The sequence below is a fragment of the Meles meles genome, chromosome 11 (genome assembly GCF_922984935.1).
Source record: "Meles meles chromosome 11, mMelMel3.1 paternal haplotype, whole genome shotgun sequence".
In the NCBI taxonomy this organism is placed as follows: domain Eukaryota; kingdom Metazoa; phylum Chordata; class Mammalia; order Carnivora; family Mustelidae; genus Meles; species Meles meles.
Genome location: NC_060076.1, coordinates 89,616,140 through 89,633,917, shown reverse-complemented (window position 1 = coordinate 89,633,917; position 17,778 = coordinate 89,616,140). Strand labels below are relative to the sequence as shown.

The 17,778-nt window shown below is 52.2% G+C and overlaps 1 protein-coding gene across 1 annotated transcript; it reads right to left on the bottom strand.

Moving 5' to 3' along the window:
* Positions 1–944: 944 nt before the first annotated feature.
* Positions 945–15,383, bottom strand: DMRT3 (doublesex and mab-3 related transcription factor 3). Its single transcript, XM_046023765.1, has 3 exons — positions 14,924–15,383; positions 1,485–2,476; positions 945–1,066 (listed from the first exon to the last, which is right to left on the bottom strand). The coding sequence occupies exons 1-2, from the start codon at positions 15,381–15,383 to the stop codon at positions 1,515–1,517; spliced, it is 1,422 nt and encodes a 473-aa protein (XP_045879721.1). The 3' UTR covers positions 945–1,066; positions 1,485–1,514.
* Positions 15,384–17,778: the final 2,395 nt, after the last annotated feature.

Sequence of the window (17,778 nt, the reverse complement as noted above, 5' to 3'; positions counted from 1 at the left end):
TTTTTTTTTTTTTTTTTTTTTTTGTCCTAAGTATCTTTTTTATCCCTCGGGGACCCCTTCCAGGAGTGGCTGGCCCCTGATAGGAGCTCCTGTCCCCCAGTTGCGGGAGAAACTTAGGCCAAGAGGACCTGCCCTCCTCCCTTCCAGACTGGAGAGCCCTTCCGACTCCATCTGGCCTTGGGAACTCTTTCTTCATCCTTATTTCCTTCTCCTTCCACTTTTGTAAGTTTGTTGTCTGACTTAAGCAGTCATCTTTGCTTTCAGGCACTTTGAAGAACAGACGTAGCGAGAGAAGTGGCTATTGTGGGCACCACTGAGTATTATTGTTTGAAAACTCTCTTTTTAAAATATCTGATCAAGAATGCAAAAGCTAGTGAGCTCAATTAAAAGCAATCATCGCTCTCACTTACCAAGTGCTTTCTCTGTGTCGGGCACAGTGCTAAGTACTCCTCCCGTTGCAAATTGTTTCATTTTTACTTTTTCTTGAATGGGACGCTCCATTATCATCCCTGCTTACCTCGGACTCACGGACAGGTGACTTGGGTAACAGCAGACAAAAAGCATTCTCTTACGCATGGAACGTGGGAGGAGCGGAGGGACTGCTGACTGAGCTCTATTCTTAAACAAGAAATCCTCCGTCTTTCTGAACACAGCCCCCAAACTGTCATTCATATTTCTCAAGGAATGTTCCCATTCACCAGACCCCTTGACCCCCCACCCCCACCCCGATCCATGCGCTAGGAAGCAGCTTTTACATCAGATTTCTCTCTTTAGAGATCCTCTCTCCACAAGCAGAAATGACATCAACGAAGATGGTCTCCTTAGTTTATTTTTTTTTTCCTAGAGCCCTCAGCATGCTACATTCACCTGACAAAGCTTAACCTTGTGTTCATTTCACAATACATTTCATGCAGTTCACAGCTGGGATGGGCTTTACACGGACAGCACGCATGTTTCAGTTCAGCCATGTGGAAAGAAGAATTCTTAATGGAGTTTGTCTCTGAAAACTGTCCGAGCTTACATAAGCCTGTGAGCGGTTCTCTCCCTCCTGAAGGGCAGCGTCTCTCTAAAATGCAAGAAGGAATTTTAGCATAAGAACAGAAGGTCCATTTGCAACCGAAATCGCTTGCTTCCGTTTTTACAGATCCTGAGGAATCCTCTCACAAAACCGCATTCAAGTATACTGTTTTGTCGGACGTTCCGGGTTCGAGTTTGGGAGCAAAGCTGACCTCCAGCTTTCCCTCCCCTTGCGCTGGACCCGGCTTTCCAAAGACTACTCTTAGCATCAGACTCTCTTTGACAATAAACATTCAGCAGTAAAGCCACAGAGCAGAGCTATTTGGCATTTTTTTCCAATGAAGTGCAAGAAATTAAATAAGTTATGCTTTTTATTGCTAAGGTATAGAATCAAGCACAGTCACGTTGTCGAACAGAAGGAAAGGGTGGACACAGGGCCCGGGGTTCGAATGCACAGAAAACGTCACCTGGTCACGCCGCCCCGCAGGGAGCGGCCTTTAGGAGGACGTGTTGAGTATTCTAGAGTCTGAGGAGTCGGACCTCTCGTCATAGTCCTCCTCGGTGTAGAGGGGCTGCTTGGCCACGATCGGGCAGCCGTCGTCGGGGATGGAGATGCGGGGGTCGTCGGGGGCGCGCGCGGGGAGGACGGGCGAGCTCCGGAAGACGCCGGCCGAGTTGGCGGGGAAGGGGCCCACGTACTGGGACCTCAGCTGGTGCTGCTGCAGGGTCATGGTGTTCCACAGGGTCACGTCGTTGGGCAAAAAGGGGCTCGACTGGTTCCTGGCCAAAGTATTGCGCAGCATCAGCGGGTAGCGGGGCGGCTGGGGGAAAGGGTGCTGCAGGGGCACGGCCAAGGGCGTGGGGACGACGTGACTGGAGTCGGCGGAAAACCTCAGCGCGTCCGGGACCCTGAAGGCCGAGCCCACGGACCACTTGGAGGGGGAGATGGGGTAGGAGCTCAGGCTGTGTTCGAAGATGTGGCCGTTGGAGGGCAGCACCAGCCCCTCGGGCTCCGCGGCGCGGTCCGCCGCGGGGGCGACAGAGGAGCGGCTGGACAGCAGGACCTCCACGGCGCTCACCAGGTCCCCGCCGCAGCCCTTCAGGATGAGCTCCAGCACCGTGGGCTTCTGGGCCGGGAAGATCTTTTTCAACACTTCCAGGGGCGGCCGGTTGGCCTTCAAGCTGAAGGGCAGGGACACAGTCCCGGAGGGGCCCTCGATCAGCAGGTGGTTCTGCTCCCCGTGGTACTTGGGGCTGTCCGGGCGGCTCTCCGGGTTGCCTCCGTCTTTAGGCACCGCGTAGCCCGCCTCGTCCACGGACACGATCTCGGGGCTCTCCGGGGTGAAGCAGCCCTTGCTTTTGGCCACATCTGGGGAGCTCCTCTGGTCCGCGTCTTTGTCGCTGAAGGTCTCGGTGTTGTCGGCCGAGCTGCTGTCCCCCAGCCGTTCTTCCGTCAAGTCTGAAAACCAGAGAACAGCTGGGTTAATCCTGTCCCGGGGTGCGTGACAAGGAACAGGTGTGCTGGGCGAGAGCCGCACACAGGCCGTCTGGAAGGGCGGACACCACTGGGTGAGTGTCAACACACTGGAAGCCTTTATCTTTCCTTTTATTTTCTTTCTTTCTTTTTTTCTTTAAAGTCATCACTACACGGAACGTGAAGCTTGAACTCATGACCCTGAGATCAAGAGTCACAGGCTCTAGGACTGAGCCACGCAGGTGCCCCCTGTTCTGAAAGCCTTTAAGAAGAATCCAAACCACCTCATTGGCCAATGTGGGGGGAAGGGGTAGACTACATAAAAGTCTAGAAATTGGAGTGATTTCTCAGACTGATGTGCACAGAGAGGCTTGCCTTGAACACAGAACAGGGATACGGTACCTATAACCATAAAAGCTGTAGCTGTTATAGCAGTCACGATCCAAATAGGGACCTCTGTAGGGTTAGGGATCAACGCAGCCCAGGGAAGAATGGGAAAATGAGCTCAGGTTTGTCTTCTGGTTCCTTTTCTGCAAACGAGGTGGCTGGTGTTACCTGGGGACATCAGCAGGAGGTGCAGGACCCACATATCCATAGAAGGGGGTTTTCATATTTTAAATCCATTTCCTAGGGGCGCTTGGGTGGCTCAGTGGGTTAAAGCCTCTGCCTTCGGCGGCTCAGGTCATGATCCCAGAGTCCTGGGATCGAGCCCTGCATCGGGCTCCCTGCTCATCGGGCTCTCTGCTCAGCAGGGAGTCTGCTTCCTCCTCTCTCTCTGCCTGCCTCTCTGTCTAGTTGTGATCTCTGTCTGTCAAATAAAATCTTTTTAAAAAATAAATAAATCCATTTCCCATAGGCAGATTTTGCATTACACAGGTCTTGTGAACTAGTCCTATGTTTCTTCGGATTACCAAGTACAATAACTAATCAGTAGAAGTGCCAGAAAGAGGCCTCTCTCTCTTCACTGACATCTTTCTTACAAAGCCACTCCAGGGAGTGACAGACCTGACCGTCCCGCACCTTGCACTAGGGGTCAAGCAAAACCAGCTGTGAATTCTGAATGGCAGGGCAGGTCACAGGACAGGGAGGAAATGGCTGGAGAGATCTGTCAAATTGCACAGGGGCATGACCCACCCATGAAACAAGGAGCCCATAACTCCAGGACCGTGAGGGTAAAGAGGAAAACCATTTCATGAACTGTTATATTAGTAAGGTTCATGGAAAGGATTGAAAGACACCTTCTTGAATGATACCAAAAGGTTCCCAAGATTTCGGGGAAGATTTGCTGGGAACTAGAACAGCTCCAAATTTAGCGTTAGGACCTAAGACATTGCCCCCCAAAGGGCTGGAATCACAGCGCCAAGCAGGCAGAAGGGAGTAGCCTGGATTTGCTTGCAGTAGGAAATGCCAACAGACCTTTCTAATGAAAGGACGTATTCTTTACTAGCACGCTAGATGCAAGTAGATTTTTATCCTTTTGAAAACACGGACTGGCTGTCTCTACTCAGAGCCAGTGTAACTGATCTAAAGATGAAAATTATTAATGACCCAGTTGTCAGGTTGTAAACAATTGGTCTGCCTGTGTTTTCTACAGCCCAGCCTGAATGGCTTCCTTGTCGCCTTCTCTGTGGGCACACCTGACTGTACTTAGAAAGCCAGCGGTGACATTTCATCACTGCAGCTCCAAAAATCTCCCTCCTCCAATGTGTTGTTGTTTGTTTCAAAAGCCTTAAACAAAGGCCCATTTAGGAACATTCTCCTCATGTGGGATTTATCTTCAATATAAAGGAAAAACAAAATGTTGATTCTTCACAAAGCAACCGGTATGTGTCTGGCAACGTAAATGCATTTTAAAACAGGCTTAAACTCTTATCAGTATGACCTGCAGTCTTAAGTCCGATATAAATTCACACTTAACCCAAATCTGCATTTTAAGTAAACTACTGCTTTTTCCAATACGAGGTTTCTACGCAGGGGTCATCCGTGGCCCACACATACAAAGCCAACTTAGCTTTCTGCAACACCTCTGGGACGTGCTCAAGACCTATTTTTGTAAGAGAAGTTTGCCCTCTTCCCTCCTGCAACTCCCCAGGACAGGGGACCCTGATGCCATCTCCTCAGTGCACGGGTATTTGTTCTTAATCCAAGAGAGAAAAGCCACAACAAAAAAGCTTCTACCGATTCACATTCTAATAGGCAGATCTATCGACACTTTCCTGACTCGTGACCAGTCCATACCGCCTAGCGCTTACTCGATTATTAAACACTGGAAAATGAGTGGACAGGGACCATGTGTTCGCCCAGCACTGGCCTCAACACACAACTGGACTTCACCCCCTCCTCAGTGGAGCCTCGGAAAACAAGTCAAAGACACGCCCCAGGTAAATAGTAAAGTAAAATTGTGCTTTAAATACTGTGTACCTCTAAGTGGGGTTTTATATACATTTTAACTTTTTATTTATATATATTTATTATATAAATGATATATATTTATGTATTTATATATAATTTATGTAATAAATTTATTATATAAATATATATATATTTAACTTTAGCTTTCTTTACCTAGTCTTATCAGTATCAAGTATTTGCATCCCTGTAACATGCAAGATACTGAGGGGAACAGAAAAAAAGGAGGTGAAAAATACCAGGAAGTCTAAGACTTCCTCGTTGGGCAGAGGAGATACACGTACAAGGAGAAAGGCAAACACAGCCAGGAACGAACTTGTTTCCTATCCAGCACGATACGTACTGTACACAAAGGCTCATCGTAGCATCACCCACAGTAGCCAAAAGGTGGGAGCAACTCAGGTGTCCACGGATGGACAGACGGACAGAGAAAACGTGGTACGTATATACAGCGGAATATTATTCAGTCTCAAAGTGGGATGAAATTCTGACCCATGTTATGATGGCGATGATCCTTGAGAACACGCGAAGTGAAGTCAGTCACAGAGGACGATATTCTAGGATTCCACTTAGACGAGGTCCCTAGAACAGACAAACTCACGGAGACAGAAAGTGGAATGATTGTTAGCAGGGGCGGGAGTGGGCGGGGAAGAGGGACTGGGACTTACTGTGTCCCAGGTATGGGGCTTTGCGACCATGAGAAAGTTCTGGAAATGGACAATGGTGGCGGCACAACACTGTGAATGTACTTAACGCCCTTATGTTGTGCCCGAAAAATGGTTAAAATGGTCAATTTTATCGTATGTATATTTTACCACAATTAAAAACAAGAGAGAGAGAAAGAAATAGGACACACAGTGTCGCCGCAGTGTAAGAGAGGGTGACATTTTTTTGGAAAGCAAGAGAAACAACTGGTTCTTCTAGGAAATAAAAGGTACGTAAGTACAGCCAGGAAGCTCAAAACCTAGCTGGTTTCTAAATGAGGGAACCTAAAAATGGCTTCCTATGCTAAAAGATAATTTTTCCCAGGGTGTCTGGCCGGCTCAGCCTGGGGAGCACTCGACTCCTGATCTCCAGGTTCAAGCCTCACGTTAAGGGTAGAGTTTACCTTAAAAATAAAATGAAATATAATATAATATAATATAATGTAATTTTTCCCACCCCGGATGAGCTGCCAAATGGAAAATAAGTTTTCCATTTGTGGAACACGTGTTGAGTCTATCACCAAATTCACTGTTCCACAGAACATGCCAGGCTCCAGAAGAAAGTGATTCCAAGAGCAGAGGTTTGGCCAGACAGGAGCTGGAGAATGATGTTCTGGCAAATCGGACACATCCGTCATTTTTTCGAAATGGCCAAGGATACACTATCCCAGTCTCCTGGATCCTGGGTGACAGGTCGCTGAATCTGACAACGCCAGATTCCACCTTGGTACCTGTGTTCCTGTTCTGCAGAAGAGGCCACAGGACAATCGCATATGGGCCAGCTTGTTCACCAGCTGGGAACCCCCAGCCTGCAAAAAAACCCCTGCCTGTCTGACTTTCTTGGTTCCCAGTTGCCCCCTCTACAGTGGCATGCGGGAGCAGCACGTGCTTCTGGCTGCTTCTCTGGGCGTGGTGCTGACTCATCCAAGCTCTCTTCTCAGGTTTCAGTCAGGCTGGCCTCTCCAGCTCGGTGTCCAGGCTAGGGCCACAGGGTGAAGAAAGCGAACAGGGTGTCCTAGGAATCAAATCTACAGATTCAGGACATTCCAAGCACCTGAGCTCAGTACTCTCCATACCACCTTCAGAGGGAGGACAGGAGACCTTTGAAAATAAATTCTTGCCCCAGACTGTAGGGGGAGCAGAATCCCTGTCCCCAGCCCAGGCTGTTGGGGTTGCAAACCTGGGCAAGAGCAGACTAGCTTCTCACCTTGTGCCAAGAATCCTTCCTCACCACCACCATTTCTGAAGGGCAGAGCGTGGAGCCCGTGCGATTTTGTGGCACGACCCACTAGTGGTTGACCTGTTGGACCTAAGCTAGATGCACTGTACATTATTCTACAAATACAGACTTTCACAAGTAATTATAGAGGGTGGGTTTTGAGCCCAGCGATAACGTGTAATTTAATAACAGGTGTTGCTTTACATCTCTAGGGGTTTTTTCCCCACCAAATGAACTTTATTAAATGTTCATGTTGGTTTAAAACACAAAGGCCTTTCTAGATACAGAACTGTGACATTGCCAACCAACAGAATGAAAAGGGAAATGGTCCCCCAGACCCTTTACCTTCTTTGTTCTTGAAACTGACACACTAATTCCTAGAACATAGAGAGTAAGAATATACTCCAATGGATAACATTTTTACCCCTAGAATATGAGTGCAGATACCCAGACCTTCTACCCAAAAAGTAGAAAGAAACCAATTTCGTGGGAAATTCCAAATCCCCTACTGAAAGTGATACAGTCTGCTGTTTCTCAGGTTTAAACATCCTGGAATTTGAAAAATCTTACTACTCACTCTTCAAGTTCATATTTTTCATGATGGAGACATATTCCTAGCCACCCAGGAACTAAACCCTTCACTCAGGTCAAAGTATGTAAAAGAAGGAGATACTTGATTAAGAAGGAAACTTTTTCTATCAACAATAGTACCAACTTCAGAAAATACATACATCAGCCTGAAGATAGCTATAAGACTTCTTTTCCCTTTCACTACTGACTTTAACAAGGGAGAGAAACTTAACACTCAGGCAAAAGTAACTTCCAATCTAAAACTACAGTTTGCAAAATCTTTCCTCCTTTAGAGGACGTTTTTATGCGAAAATGTAGTCACGTATTTAAAAAACAAACAAACCTAGGTATTCTTTTCAAATATTTTGGGGAAGCCTACCACATATGTGGAATAAATATACACATAAAAATGGAGAATCTTTCAGATGTGAATGTGGTGGGTTTTATCCATTCTATTCAATCATATCTGCAAAACCCAGGGGTGCCTGGGTGGCTCAGTGAGTTAAAGCCTCTGCCTTGGGCTCAGGTCATGATCTCAGGGTCCTGGGATCAAGCCCCTCCCCTCCCCATCAGGCTCTCTGCTCAGCAGGGAACCTGCTTCCCTTCTCTGCCTGACCCTGCCTACTTGTGATCTCTGTCAAATAAATAAAATCTTTAAAAAAAACCCAAAATATTATCTTGAACGAAAATACAAAAGCATTGGTATAGAGAGGAATGTTTCCTAGTACAAAAGTCACTGAACTTTATTTTTTCCTTCTGAAATCATGTCCCACAGTTTGGAACATGGATTGGATGTCCTCTACTGTTGACGAGCTTTGGGGACACACCTTTAACTGTTCGCTGATGGGTGGTTTTCCAAGCACACAAATCTTACGGCAATGACAGGAAGGAGCCCAAGCAGGACGGTGCTTCTAGAAGAGACCAATGCCCCGTCAGAACGCTAACCGGAGACACACTTTTTCACATTTTCTGTTATCTTTATCTCGCAATGGAAGTGCTGACTCATTAAAAACACCCTGAGAGGCTGAAAATCTTAAGTACAACAGGGAATGAGTATCAATGGAAAATCTTTTTCTTCCTGGGTTGAGGGGTGGGGGGACTTGTGAAAAGTACAAAGTTGTCATGCTTTGCTTTTTAAAAAATCTTTAACAACACGGGATGTTTCCTCAGGATCAATATTTGGGGAAGAGGAACATTGGTATAGAAAAGTCAGACCTTAAGGAAATGAGACTTGCAACTGTGGACTTTGTAGGTCTTGCAAAAATTGAGTTTTGACCCCTTCGGTGACTCAGGAGCACTTTTCAAGAAGCAGGAGGAAAATGATCTATAAATCTCCAAGTTTATTCGGAACTGATAAAAATTCAGCTGGCTCTTCATTCATCCATCCATTTAACAAAAACCCTTACATCTCTTACTACGTGCGCAGGCAACGTATTATGTAAGATGAGACAGAGCTGATCAAAACATTGTGAGACGCTCACAGTATAAATCTTCTTCTGCAAAATTTCCACGTTATCTGCGTGGTTGGTCAAATTTTACATTGAAACACAGCCAGTAACTCAAAAGCCAGCAGCTGGGCAGACTACGGCGTATTCACAGAGTTCATACTGCTGTAAACATTCCCGTGTAGAGACAATGGTTGTAACAAACACACATAGTGAACTAATAAAAGCATAAACGGTGAGGGGGGGGAGCAGAAGCCTAATCCCAGCATCATGAAATGTACTCCTGCCTAGTCCTTGCCATCCAACAAAGAAATTAGAGATTCAGTATAGAACTGACCCATTCTGAACGTTCCGTTTTCCATAATACTGGTAAGTCGGTAGTTGATTGTGCTCAGTTTTAAAATAGCTTTTTAAGGATAAAATCAAAAGGGAACAAAAACCCATACAGGTTTTCCTTTCCCGTTAGTTTCTTTGGAGAAGTCTGCGGCGCTTGGACAAGCCTGTGGGACTGGAGAGTGACAGATGTAATCCCAGGGTGAAGGACCTGGGACGACCCGACCCGCTGTTCACTAGTCAGGCCCTGATCTCTGCCAAGAGCACGCACGGGAGCCTAGTTCGAGGCCCACGTGGGACGCGGCATGGAAATCCAGAGACCTGAGGTACCAGAGCAGGTTAAAAAGCCAAAGAAAGGAGGAAAACAAGAGGGGAGGAAGAGAGGACGAGAGGGAGAGGGGAGGCAGGCAAGCAGGCAGGCAAACAGATTAGGAGCTCCAACCTCCACACACACCTGTCAGGAAGGAGAGCAACATTTCCAGAATGGGGCTCCAACTCCTCCAGGGACCTTGATTTATGAAGATGTACTCACTTTCTCTCTGTAAAGCCGTTAGCAGAAAGTGCTGACTGGCGGCAGGAAGAATTTCTCATCAGTGCTCTTTGATTGTATTTTGCAAACAAAATGCCTGTTGCTTGGTAACATTTCACTTGAGCCTGACCTTCCCCGAAAGTTATTGCTATCGGATTCGATTTACACTGTCCTCCTGTGATTACTGTAATCTTTTAAACCCGGGAGCTCATCCATCAGGGACAAGAAAAGTTGGTTGTGTAAGTCCAGAGCCCGGCTATCCGCCAGATTTATAACCCGAGGAGCGAGCTGGGGTGGGGGGTTCGCTCCCCGCTGGCAGTGGCCCTGCGGTTCCCAGACGCGGACAACGCGCTCCTCTTCCCTGCCAGCTCTGTCCTGGTGCCGCCAGAGGGACAGGAGGGCCCCCAAGGACAGCAAGAAGCTGGTGGACGCACTGGAGCCACCCCACCCCCAGGGGCACTCTTCGGGGTGACTGGGGCGAGGGAGGGGGAATTGCCTGGGCCTAGGGTTGCCTGACAAAAGGGCAGGACGCCCAGTTAAATTTGAACTTCAGATGCTAATGGAAGTTTTTCAGTCGAAGTGTGCCCCGGGCAATAGTGACATCCTATTTTTGGTTTGCCTGAGTGCACGCTTTTGTGGCCCGTCTGGCAGCCCACCGTAGTCCGGGCGGCAGCAGGGAGGGAGCGGGAAGGGCGCGGAGGGGCCGCCTGCTTCTCCCCCGGCAGCGCGCAGCAACCGGGCCCTGCCCTCGCGGCCCCCGGGAGCCCGGAGGGAGCCCAAGGTGCGGCTGGCCTGGGAGCCGGCCCGAGCCGCCACCTGCAGTGTCCCCGGGACCCGGACCGGGTGGTAGGGGACAGCGGCCCAGGGCGGCCGTGCAGCCGCCGCCGCGCACACCTTTCCTGGGGTGCCCGTTCCGCTGCCCTCTGAGAGGAAAGCGCAGGCATGGGTGCCGCGGGGGGGGGGGGGACCCCTCCCGGACGCTGCCCCGGGCCCACCGCCTGCAAGTGCATGCCCCCCCCCCCCCCGCCAGCTGTGCGCCCTGCGTTTTCCTCCACACCCCCCTACCCCCCCCCCATCCCCGGGGAAAGGTTTGCGAGGGACCAGGACTAGGGGACCGCTAGATCCTCTGTACTGGGTCCGTGTTCCTGTTTCAAAGGGCAACTGTGAGTCAGGCTCCTCGCCCCAGGTCAAGCCTTCCTAAATAACCAGAGGGTCGCCCCCCCCCCCCCCCCCCGTCCCGCTTTTATTTAAATTCATAACTACGCTTGACGAATGACTTTGAAGCTTTTCCCTCTTTCTTCCTTTTCTTTTAGCCTATGATCACCAGAGTTTCCTATTCTGGCCTGGACCAGTGGTGGGGCAACAATCGTCACACTCGCAGGTGCATCAGTGTCTTCTTCAAATACATACATAAATAAATAAATAAAGTAAAATTAAATATTAGGAAGCAGATGGGACAGGACTCAATCAACCTGGGGCAAAAACACACAGAGCCAGCATTAAATTGCTAAGAGGAGCCCAGCAAGAGGTAAAATTATATAAAGACAGTTTTCCACACTGTCCTTTTCTCCCTACAGATCTCCAGTTTGCTCCTTTTCAGGAGAAACACACAGAAAAGGAGCTCCTTCTGTCCTATCCGATCCTGTTCTGCTCCTAACCAAATATGCTGTTTTTGATTTCTATTTCCTTTAAGAGCATTTCAAAGAACCTGTACAGCTACTTATTGTGTAGACAAATGGAGGAAGACTCGATAGCCACAGGTCTTTCCTTGCGCAGCCCTGGGGGGACCCAGGACGCGTTCCTGGGGAAAAGCTGGGGTGGGGGAAGGGAGGAGAACACAGGAATGTAACTTAAGCCCCTCACCTTGGTCATGACCCTTAACTTGCCTCAGCTCTGGAGCCCAAGTCCTGAAAGGCTGGCTTGGCTGGTTGAAGCTGCTGACTCAGATACACTAAGAGCTGAAGAAGGTTCACACTTCCCACGATCTTTTCATGGGAGGGGGGCAGGGGGAGAGGGTGAAGAGGACGAAGAGGGAATTTAGGAGAATGAGTGAGTCAGTGGTACAAAGAAGCTTAAATTAGAATTTGGGGCTCAATCAAAACCGAATGCCATGAGGTCAGTCCTAAACGATAATCAAGGAGCATGGGAAATGCACACCCAGAAGGAAAAAAGAAGCTCCAGTCTGGAACTGGAGGTCGTAAGGTTAGAGTATGCAAAGTCTCCCGAAGGCCATGGCCATATTGACAGGGGTGCTCAGCGTTCTCCACTGTTAGATACAATAACCCCCATCCCTTTGAAGAATCTGAAGCGGAATTTGGGGATAGAGATTTCTTTCAGCAACACAACTGAATTGTGGTGTGACCGTGTGACTCCCCCAACGGATGTTTTTCTTCCAGCAGTGCCCAAGAAACATACACTTCTCTAGGGACAGCGGGTTCCTCAAAGATTTCTGGAGAGGGAGAGACTCCTGAGTTTGTGCACCTGTGTTTGTACCCAACAGCAAAAAAGCCTCCATAGCTATGGAGTCCATAGCTATGCACTAAAGAGGCCCTTTGCAAAAAGAACCAGCGGCATTTTTGGCACAGATATCACAACAAACACATGCCTATAATGCACCAGGAGACATGGAGATGCCTAATGGTCTGTGAACTTAAAGTACACATGGACCTACTGTTCCAACAGAGCGTCTCTTAGTTCTCTAAATGCAGAGAGCTACTTGTCCAGGAGTATCCGGTAGGCTGCGGAATTCGCATAGTATGTTACTTACAAATACATTACAAGAAGAGCCGCAAAAAAGCATGATACAAACAGCAACCGGTCTCCACACTAGACAGTTTCCCCTAACTTAAACACCAAATGGGCTTCCTCCATATGAAGCAGTGAAGAGAACGGGTCCCTCTGTGCGCTTGCTTTCCTCATGGGAAGCATGCTCTGTTCTTCTCCTGCCTCCTCCCGCCTGTGGATTGGTGATCGGCTGCTTTTTAAAAGCATGGAACGATGGGGTCGAACCCGTTGAAAGAAGAGAGCAAAAGTTATATAAATGAATGTCGAAGCATGGAGGAGTGAGGAGTTGGAAACTGGGCTTTTAGTTCCTGATGTCTCAGGTGCCCCAAAGCCTGGTCTCCTTTTCAATTACTTGTTTTCAATTCGGAAGGCTCAGGCTATCCCCAAATAATTGGTTTGGAGGAAGAGGGAGTGCGCCAGGGCTGGTTTCTCCAGTTGAAATCCGTCTCCCTCTTTGACTCCCCCAAAGCTCACTACTGCCTGCCTGCCTTCCTGCTCTCATGACCCCTCCTCCCCCGGTTGTTTTGGTTTTGCGACTCTTTAGAAGCCTTCAACTCTGGCTGTCCTGAAGACCTGACCCGTTTGAAGCCCACAGGGTGTGAAAGAATCCCCTTTGGACACAGACTCCAGAACCCAATGCCCCTGGGGTGCCCCCGGGGCAGAGGGCCACTGCAAAATCCTACCAAGGGGGCGGACTTGCTGACTCCTGCCTGGCTGCTGGGGAAACGGAGACAGGGAAACTGGAAACGGAAAGGTTAAGAAAAGTTACTGGCATGGGTCAACTTCTAGAACTGTGACACAACCCTCCTGGTTACTTGTCCTAACTTAAAGGAGAAAAGCAAAAAGAACCTTTGTGACCCTTCTTTCTCCCTGCCCCCCCTGCCTCTGTGGCATATGCATAAATACAAAGAGAGGAGACGGACAAAAGATCGCCAAGGCATGGGGGATGGGGGCTGCTCCTTACTCGCACTTATGTTTATACCCTACTTTGGATTAAATATCCGCAAAATCCAAGTTCAGCAAACTGTCCTCTGTCCACTAATGCCCAGTCCTCCTCTTCACATAGATATTATCCGGGCTTCAAGCCTGCGGAGCGTAGCTGAGCAACAGGACAGCCGACAGACCTGTGCCAGCCAGGCCGCCGATCCACTCACCAGTGAGTCTGCCCCTGAATGCGTCTCTCCAGAAGCCAAGGGCAATGTCCTTTTGGGGAGAAAGGTGGTGTAGCCAGAAGCTCTATCAGAGGTCCACCTACAAGAGGCCTCTGGCCCTCCCAGGGCCTGCGCTTGACAAATTTCAGTATAGCCCCTACTCCCCTTCCTGGGAAGACGTGCTTTTTACCTGTGTACACTTGGTCGGGTCCAAGGGAAACATCAAACACGTGTCCACTGAACTCGAAGAGCCTAAAATCACAGGAGCACTTGCGCTGGGCAGGACAGCAAGCTAGAGATGCCCCAAGAGGAAAGAGGCTCAGCTGGGCTCGAGGCCCGGAGACAGGAAGCAGATGGAAGCAGGGAGGTGGGGTGTGGGAATATGTCCACCTCCAGGACCCCCCAGACCCCCCTCTCTACAGTAGCCCCTCAGAGGAGGAGACGACTGAAGGGGAGGTAAGAGAGCCCTCGCTCCCCATCTGCCGCGTGGCAGCAAGAGGCCCACAAGGCCCCGAGAATGGCGAACCCGGAAAAGGGCTGGACAGAGTTGTTCTTCTCCGCCGGAGGACAAGTTGTATTTGTACTTCTTTAGACCAAAGAGACCGCTGAGGGCAGCCTGAGGAACTGTGTTCAAAGATCTGAGATCTCTAAGAGCTGGGTGCACTGGATTAGGGGTCCCCCATACCAGTTCAGGAAGCTTTCTGGTGCATTTCTCTGAGCTTCTAAATAGGGCTTCCTTCCACGCATCACAAGAAGCTGGAAGCCATAGTCCGTGCCTTACTAGAAAGGCTTGGGGTTCACTCCAACTTCCTGGGGCCCGAGAAGCAGGCCCAGCTCGGACTCGGCCAAACCTTGGCCTAGGCTAGAGTGACCTGCCCCTGTCTGTCCCAACCTCCCAAGGCAAGGCCCACTATGGCCGCAGCCAGAAAAGCCCGGCCGCGCCGTGGGCTGTGTGCCCGCGTGGGTTTTAACTTGGTCCTGCTTGGACCTCTTTATTTACCAGCGGCGGCCGCCACGTTCCCCCGGGAAAGGCGTTCGGCGAGCCCGGCGCCCAGTCCCGTCCCCCGTTTGCCTCGCGCGAGGCGCCTTGCCGGCGGGTGCCTGGGCTGTGCCGGCTGCGGGTCGAACCGAAGGCCGGCCTGCGCCCGGACAGTGAGAACCGGCTCGGTGAGAGCTGGGCGGTAAGGCCTGAACACTTCCCGCGGGCCTCCCGGCCAAAGCCGCCGCGGCCGCTGCAAAGTTTTCGCCGACGCGCCGCGCCCGGCTCCCGCCCCGCAGACACTCTTACCTGGCTTGGCGAGGGGCGCCTGCAACGCCCCGGCCTGGGGCTCCGCTGCCCAGCGCAGCGCGGCGGCCGCGGCCAGCTCGGCGGCGGGCCGCGGTGGCGGCGGCGGCGGCTGAGACGGCTGCGAGGTCGGCGGCGGCTGCGGGGCGGCGGCGGCGTCCCCCGGCGGCGGGGGTCCGGGCAGGGCGCGCAGCGAGTCCGGGATGAGGCTCTCGAGGCTCTCGTTGGCCTGCTGCCGGCGCAGCGCCACCTGCGCGGCCATGACCCGCTGCCGCTCGATGATGAGGATGCACTTCTCGCAGGTGCAGTCCTTGAAGCGGCAGTAGCGCTTGTGGCCCTTGAGCCAGGACAGCACGCCGTGATTGCGGCAGCGCGCGCACTTGGGCGTGCGCTGCAAGGGCGCCCGCGGCGGCTGCGACACCGGGCCGCCCATGTACAGGTAGGGGGAGCCGTAGCCGTTCATGTCCCGGGCTCCAGGGAGAGCAGGCGGGCTGGCTGCGGCAGCGGGCCAGGGGGCGCTGGACCGCGGGGCAGCGAGGCCGGCTCCGGGGCGGCCGGCGGGAGGAGCGCTCCTCGGTCCCGCAGCCCCGGCGGCCGCGTGCGCTCCGAGACGGCGGAAGGGGCAGCCGCCGTCTTCACGGATCCCGCGGCGCCCGCAGCCTCAGCCTCCCAAGGGTGCTCGGCAAAACCACGCGCGTCGCGCCTCCGTCAGCGGCTGCCTCGGCCGGCACGTCCTCCCTCGCCGAGACGCTGCGGCGGCTGCGGGGAGCCGGCGGGAGCTCTGGCTACGGTCTGAGCCAGCTGGTCTGCAGCTCCCGCGCGCGCAGGCCGGCCGCAGCACCTCCTCCGCCGCCCTCCCCCCACTGCTCCTCCCTCCCACTGCCACCCCCACCCCCGGGGTCCCGATCTCCTTGCGCTCCCCACTCTCCACCCCACTCCACGCCTTCCTCCTTCCTTTCCGCTCGCGCCCCCAGAGTCCCCTGCACTTCACCTTCCTTGCCACCTGCAGCCAGGCCCCTCTGGCGGGGGCGCTCACGGCCCCCTGCTCCAAGCTGCCTACGCTGTGCCGGACCGCGGCGCTCCGGGACACCGCGGTGCCCTCGGGGCGGGTTAGAGGTGGAGCAGCCGCGGTGAGGGTGGGGGTGCCCGTAGGCCAGTGAGCTGGCGGCTCCCCTTCGTCCCCCCCCCCCCACCTCCCCCCTCGCCCCGCAGGCCTGCTCCGGCGGCACTCAGCCCGAGGCCGCTTTCAAGCCCACGCTTGGCCGCAGGGAGGGCTCCTCGAGCTCCGGAGCCTATCCGAGCGTTCTGGGTGCGCTCGGGACTTGGCAGGAGCCGAGAGGGTTTTAAATTGGGGCGAGTCCGGCCGTGCGGCCGCTGGCAGGTAGCATTGGGTTAGGGCGGTGGAATTGGTTCGGGAAATTTTGGTTTTCTTGATTTCCTTTCGCAGCATTTTTTTTCCTCTTTTGCTGCTGTGGAATAAAATGAATGTTGATGAAAACCTGCTGGCCCAAGGATGACAACCCATTTTGCAGGCTATTTCAAAAAAAAAAACAAAAAAAAACAAACCAGTCCTCCCTCTCTGGCGTTTGACTCTGTTTCTCTACCCTCCTCCCCAGGTTTTAGTAAAAAACAGCTTCTGTCCTGAAAGGGCCGAAAGTGCTCTTGTATAAGATTTGCTTAAGAGCGGGGTCTAACCCTTCCGAGAACCGACGGAGGGGCCACGTTCGCGCCCCACGAGTTAGCGGATGTGAGAATCCCCGCTCCGCTCTGCCCAACAGCCACAATGCCACCAAACCCAGGTCTGGAGTCACCTCATTCAAACCCCCGCAGACTCAGTGATTGAGTTAGGATAAGAGATGGGGCCGTTCTCCCCTCCCCCCACCCCAGCGTCTTTGGCTGGGACTGGAGGAGCGCCCGTGCACTCGGGGGCCGCATCACACTGTTGAAGCTTTTACCGGCGTGTCTCTGATCTACTGGTACCTGTTTGGCCTAATGCAGACGCCGGCAATGCACCGAGAAGCCTAAGCAAACACAAACACACGCAAGTAAACAAAGAAACAAACAAAAACAGGAGGGTGAGGCGGTGCAGGGAGCACAAAGGTTCCGTGCTAAGCGGGGGGGAGACGGCATTCCCGAGCCTTCTTTCCGCAGGCTCCTGAGAGGACACTCAGCTCATCTCTTGGAGGTCGGGGAGTCGAATTCGAGGCGAGTCGTCAGCAATGGCCAACCCTTCGGCGGCACAGCGCCCCTTGTCCCCTCGGGGAGGCCGTTTTTCTCTGCACTGCCCTGAAAGCAAACAAGCAACAGGAAAATGTCCCTCTGTGTTTGCTGTGAATTCAAGGAAAGCGTCCCCAGGCGTCCTGGCGGCCAACCCTCCGCCCATAGAGTGATTCCGGAGAAGGGAGGAGGATTATAAAGGGAACCCGGTTGGGTGCGTTTCCCTTGAAGCCCTTAGCCGTCCTTCTTTTCAGACTAGTCCTGGAGTTGGGGATCGCTGGATGCTAGCTTGCTGGTGGGGCGTGGGCAGGAAGCCCTGATGCTAGAGTACTACCCCTGGGAGGCTTCCCCCCAAAGCTGCGTCAGCGCAGACCCCTCGGGCGCCTCTCTCCCCCATCCCCCACCTCAAGCCCTCTGCTTCCAACCTTCGCTAGGAAAACAAACCCTAAAACTCTAGCTAGAAGGAACTTCATAAGCTCTCCGGATTGGAGGCAGAAGTCACCGGAACCCCTGGGGGCCGGGGGCTGGGAAGTGGGATGTTGGCAGTCCCTTCAGGTACAGACAAGGAGGGTCTAAAATGAAACTGAACCTGGGAACTTTCGCGCGGAAATCTCCGGGTCTCTTGGGAGTGCAGAGACCGG

What these genes read in the sequence shown, in the direction of transcription:
- DMRT3 (XM_046023765.1), bottom strand. Translation starts at nt 15,383, where the DNA reads ATGAACGGCTACGGCTCCCCCTACCTGTACATGGGCGGCCCGGTGTCG. An exon ending in GGCGCCCCTCGCCAAGCCAG is followed by an intron (nt 2,477 to 14,923) that starts GTAAGAGTGTCT and finishes TCTGGTTTTCAG; the next exon opens with ACTTGACGGAAGAACGGCTG.